This window comes from Diplotaxodon limnothrissa, linkage group LG10 (assembly GCF_057381915.1).
Source record: "Diplotaxodon limnothrissa isolate DT_005_m linkage group LG10, D_limnothrissa_male_GT1.1, whole genome shotgun sequence".
Taxonomy (NCBI): domain Eukaryota; kingdom Metazoa; phylum Chordata; class Actinopteri; order Cichliformes; family Cichlidae; genus Diplotaxodon; species Diplotaxodon limnothrissa.
Window position 1 is genome coordinate 18509521 of NC_140605.1, and position 5728 is coordinate 18515248.

At 38.8% G+C, this 5728-nt stretch overlaps 1 protein-coding gene across 1 annotated transcript; it reads right to left on the minus strand.

Annotated features, from left to right (window-relative positions):
- Positions 1-1122: 1122 nt before the first annotated feature.
- On the minus strand, positions 1123-5050 carry sod1 (superoxide dismutase 1, soluble). The gene is made up of 5 exons (XM_085364533.1): positions 4921-5050; positions 3496-3592; positions 3276-3345; positions 1658-1775; positions 1123-1479 (listed from the first exon to the last, which is right to left on the minus strand). Exons 1-5 carry the CDS (start codon positions 4990-4992, stop codon positions 1372-1374), a joined length of 465 nt encoding a protein of 154 aa, XP_085220659.1. The 5' UTR covers positions 4993-5050; the 3' UTR covers positions 1123-1371.
- Positions 5051-5728: the final 678 nt, after the last annotated feature.

A 5728-nucleotide genomic window follows, 5' to 3' on the forward strand; every position in this document is an offset into this window, starting at 1 on the left:
GAATTTATATTCATCAGTTTTATTGTTGTTACCACTTTGCAGGAATTCCCTGCAGCAAAATGAAATTTCATTTAGAGCAAGGAAATCACTGTGACTTTCATTTGCAGTAACTTTATTGTAAATTAGATTTACAGCAAGATTTTTCATTTAAATTTGCAAAAAAAAGTTACTGTAAAATTACAGTAACCTGTTCATAGTGTTGTAAATGTGAGGTTAATTAATTTACAAAATATTAAAATGTCTTTTTAAAGTTGCCTGATTTTTTGTTTTGTACTGTATTGTAGTGAAACATCTAAAGCCAATATTAAGCCAGCTTTTCCCAACCTTTAAATACTTCTCATTGCCTTTGAGATATTTGGAGATAAATCACCTGCACGGATCCTACATCATCTTTTATTTTCCAACAAGACAATGACCCCAAACACACCTCCAGGTTGTGTAAGGGCTATCTGACCAAGAAGGAGCGTGATGGAGTGCCAGATGGCCTGGCCTCCACAGTAACCTGACCAAAACCAAGTCGAGATGGTTTCAGGATGAGATGAACTGCAGAGTTAAGGCAAAAGGGCCAACAAGTGCTCAGGATGGGAACTTCAAGACTGTTGGAAAACCATTTCAGGTAACAGGGTTCATACACTTCACCTGTTGCCTACTGGTGGTGGTCAGAGGGCCTGGTGGCGCCAGTGTCTGGCAGCCTCGCCTCTGTCAGTGCGCCCCAGGGTGGCTGTGGCTACAATGTAGCTTGCCATCGTGAATGTGTGTGGGTGGATGACTGGATATGTAAAGCACTTTGGGGTCCTTAGGGACTAGTAAAGCGCTTGATAAATACAGGCCATTGCTGTTTGTATTAATGTTGAAGTCCTAAATTATCATCTTTAAATATTTAATCTTTCTCACTGCTTTTCTTGAACAAGCTAACATAAGAAAAACTGGAAGATTTCAGCCATAAAATAGTCATTGAAAATGTCAGTGAAATCTATGGGGCCCTTTTCCAGTAACTGACTGGTGTTTCATCCTTACATGTTTTAGAGGATCCAAACAGGTTAAAAAGGGGCCACCTTCAACTACAAGATCAATCACACACACAAAAAGAAACAACTTAGATGAACTATTTATTTTTTTCCTTAAGTATACAATTGTTCATCACTTGTGCGTTACCAATTCTTTGGGATGCTCACATGGAAACATAACCCCATTCATACAATTGTCATGAGGAACAAACAGGACAAAGCATAGCTCATCTACTTCACTGGTGACTAAAAGTCACAGAGAACTGAAAAGGACAAACTGTCACATCAAGTAGCTCTATTGGTCTTGTTAAGTGCTCTATGAAAAACAAAACTAAACTCAGTGCTTCATGTTCTGTTAAGTTGATTACTGGGTAATTCCAATGACTCCACAGGCCAGACGTCCACCAGCATTACCGGTCTTCAGGCTCTCTTCATTTCCTCCTTTTCCCAGGTCATCAGCCTTCTCGTGGATCTAATACAAAGGGCAAAAAAGGTTTTCATAAACAGTTCTCAAAGCTAAGCCACATACAGTAACTTCAGGCTCGCAATCTGGAATATATCACTTTCACATATAATGAGAATAAAAGGGAAATGAAAATAAGCAGAAAGGAAATGAACAAAGTGACAAAGGACTGTCATTTTTCACTTACCACCATAGTTCTTCCAATGATGGAGTCACGACCTGTGAGGGAGATAATTTTGTCCGTGATGTCAATCTTGGCAACATTATCTGCTCCTGCAGTCACATTCCCCAGGTCTCCAACATGCCTGTTTACAAAGGAAAAACAAAACAACCTTGCTTTTATCCAGGGGTGTCAATATGGAAAATATGAAGGAGAAAATATGGAATAGTAACTGTTTTCATACTTTTTACAGCTTTTCCTATTGATGCAGGTTTTCCCCATGATCATTTGTACTACAGCAAAGTAATTAAGTACCAGTCAAAAGACAGATAGTTAAAAAGTAAAATAAGTAAATAAATAAAACGTAATAGTTCAAAGAGTTTTTTTGTTAGTTTTTTTTGTTTGTACCACCTACACTACCGCTCTGAGCCACATGTGTATAAATAATAAATATTTCATGGATGGAATATAACCTACAAAAATCTTAAGATTTACAAACATCACCTTAAGATTGCTTAAGTCTCTTTTATTGTGGTGAATTTTGTTTTAATGATACAACACTGCAGAGTGTGACGATGGCATATGCTGGCCTTACAGTTAGGATTCATTCCACATAATCTATCCAGTTTGAAATCAGCTGAGCATATTGTTTGTACGTTCCCTTCTCTGACTTTCCTGCATCACTTTTAATTATCACAGGTTGCCTAAACTGGTGACATTTAACCTTTGTTCCACATACATGCAAATCAAAGCTACAGTCAAACCTAGTGTAACGTGAAAGTATTAAGCATCATCACCTAACACAGACTGCATGCAAAATTCTGCAAACTCACCTGGGCCATTTCTATATGAGAATCAATCTATTCAAGCAAACAATTTGCAACTTTGAGTTAACTGAATGATAAGTAATCCAAGGCTATTTTTGGTCTTCCTTAAAATGACACAGCCATATCACAACAGGGCCCCTCTTGACATGATCTGAAGCTTATTTTTAAAGCACCCTACTGAATCTTTCAGTCCTTTGTAACCATTTATATTACCTCTTATTGTAGCCACTGCTGAGAAGTAGTGATGGTGCAATGAAGCCCCGTGAATGTGTTGAATCTTTCTGGCCAATTGCTTCGCCAGAAGGCAAATCACAAGAAGCTCATTTGAAAGTACTGACATTTACTGGTCATTCAATGTACAGCAGCTCTGTTGTGATAATACATGTGTGCTACATACCAGTGAATATGTAAATGTAATATATACCTCAGAGATTGATTTGAAAAGATATGTTATTACTGGGAGGTATCATGTTAAAATCCTCCCTAACTGCTGATATTTTTTTTGGCCTTTTTGTTGATCCATAATGTGCATAAAATCTCCTTGTAACTTCGTGATGATCCTCAGAATGACCTCAGATCCAGTTCATGAAAAAAAATTAACTCCCACGTCTTTTTAACAGCTCGAATCACATAACAAGGCAGTCAGGCAAGTGGCCACGTGATATTCTAAAGAATACAGGCCTAGACAAAGGTTTCATTTGGACACACCCACTTTGCTTAACACGGGCCTTGGGACTTCAGTGTCAGACGTAACATTACTACTGATATGCAATATATTAACTTTTTATACTGATACTTTTTCTTCAGACTCGACTCACCTTTCCGCATCATTAGGTCCAGCATGATTCTTGCTGTAGGGATTGAAGTGTGGACCTGCACTAATGCACCCTGGGAAAGAAAATATATATTAAACATATTGAACTATTGCAAATTTAGTCTAGATTACCTAACCTAGGTGATGCAGTAACATTATCAAATTCTGAAAATTAAGAAATCCAAGTCTCTTTGGATTTGAATCTCTCACACACAGAAACTTACCGTTTGTGTTATCTCCAAAAACATGGACATGGAAACCATGCTCACCAGGGGTAAGGCCTTTGATTTCTCCTGTCAGCTTCACAGGGGCTGAGTCATTCTAGCAGATCAAAAACACAAATACAAAAGAAGCTCTCTAAGCCAGGTGGCTAGAAGGACAGGAATATTGAATGAAGATTACTTCCACTCATGCTGTTGAACGGAAGTAATCATTTCTTATAATCAGGTAAGGAGAGGAAAAACAAAACCGGGCTGTAGGATTTGGTGCCAAAAAATTAACAGACCTTTCAGATATACTACAAAAGGCATACTCTCAAATATAAACCTAAAAGATCTTATTAAATCGAACTACAACAACAGTAATGTTCAATAAGTTTGTTTTAAGGCATGGTACGGTTAGTTTAAACTGCACAATCATGCTTTCTGAAAGTTATTACTGGAGGGTGCAATGCATTTTCTATGGAAAAGGACAGGTGATCATTCATCACGTCTACACAGCAGGAAATCTCTTAGAAAACCTCCAAGCACCTTAAGGCAACTGTTGTGATTTGGTGATCTAAAAATTTTAAAATGCACTGAACTGAAATCAAATGATTGGTTACAAATATTACTTATACACTGTAATTTACACACAAAGTCTTCTTTGATGTGAATGAGTCCGTCTCTTTGATAGTGGACCATGTGTCTTTGACGGTTGCACCGTGCACTTTACCCTTATCAAGAAGGCCAAATAAACGAAAGGCAACGAAAACAAGGACAGGCAATGACTCGGCAGAAAAAAAGGACAGGCAATGACTCGGCAAAAAATAACGAGCAAATTCGCGTTTGCTCGTTTTGACGGATCACAATAATATCGAAGCATTTTGCCGGCTGTTTCGGAGTTACAGCAAAAGCATTACATGCAGAAGTGCTTGCCTGGTTAATGAAACCACATCTGGCCGTCTGTTTTATACTGGCCCTGCAAACGTTAAATTTACGCAACAAGCGTCTTTCTTATACAAACAGCCTGGGCGGCCCTTAAAAAAACACACCTTTAACCATTACCACTGCACAGGCTTTAGTGGTCAAAGGTTACTGCTATAGTGACAAGCCAGTGATTTCATATATCCTGCTAAATGCGTGGTTTACACAAGCAACCTACTTTGAAGTGCAGAGTAAACTGAGGTTAATTAGCAACGGGGTGGCGTTGAATATGAGACCAGACTGCAAGAAAACCCACGCAATTGTGCACGAGCTGTCATTCACAAGGTAACGCGTACCTAGCTAGCAAGCCAACAGCAAACTAACCATTAGACAAGCTAAAGAGAGCAGAACTTGGCTAGCTTAGCCGTCAGCGATAACGGTAGCGTTTCGCTTTTAAACGGCTAAATGCGTAGTTTGTGGGATGTTTTTTTTCTCTCAACTTCAAAGAAGAATAGCCCGTCTTACCTCCTGTTCAAAATAAACTGTCCCACTAGTGTCGCTAGTTCCCTTCAAAACGCAAACAGCTTTCAGCACCATCTTTGCAGAAGTTTCAGACACTACACCCAGCCGTGGTCTTGCTTTTGACAAGCGATTACGCGATACTACATAACTAATAGGCGGGTGTATGCTACATCAACCAATCAGAATCAAATAAAATTAAAAAGGGCACATTTTGATTGGTCACCGCTAAAACAGTGTCTTATCAGACAGACGGAACAAAATCTCTATAACGACTTTATAAAAATAATTAAATATATAAAATACACAGATAAGTGAGAAATATAATTTTTTTCGAGAGTAGATCTGAGAAAGTTCCCTGTACTTAAAAAATGTCATATGCATCCTTGTGAGTAGGGGTGGGTTTTAATAATCGATTCATCGATTAAAATCGATTCTGGCTTGGATAACGTGATATCGATTCATTAAAATCCTGAATCGATTTTTTATATAAATGTATTTTGCCCAAAATTCCAGAATCTCAGCTCACAAAATTTTGACAACCACCAAACATTTAAAACAGTAAATGAGAGCAGGTACACGGCTTCTGCACAAAGAGGTAAACACAAAGCGCAGACCGCGGATCAGAATCAGTGAGATGTCGCCTTTCTCACCCGACGGCACGGACACGGTCGGGGCTGAAAGCCGACAGCTCGCTGATTCTGATGTTTTGGCGGGTCCGCGCTTTGTGTTTACGCCCCTTTTGCCCTGATTCTAAAGCTGTTAGTTTTATCTCTCTCCGAACAATATTGACCGAACCAGCAGCAAAAGAAGA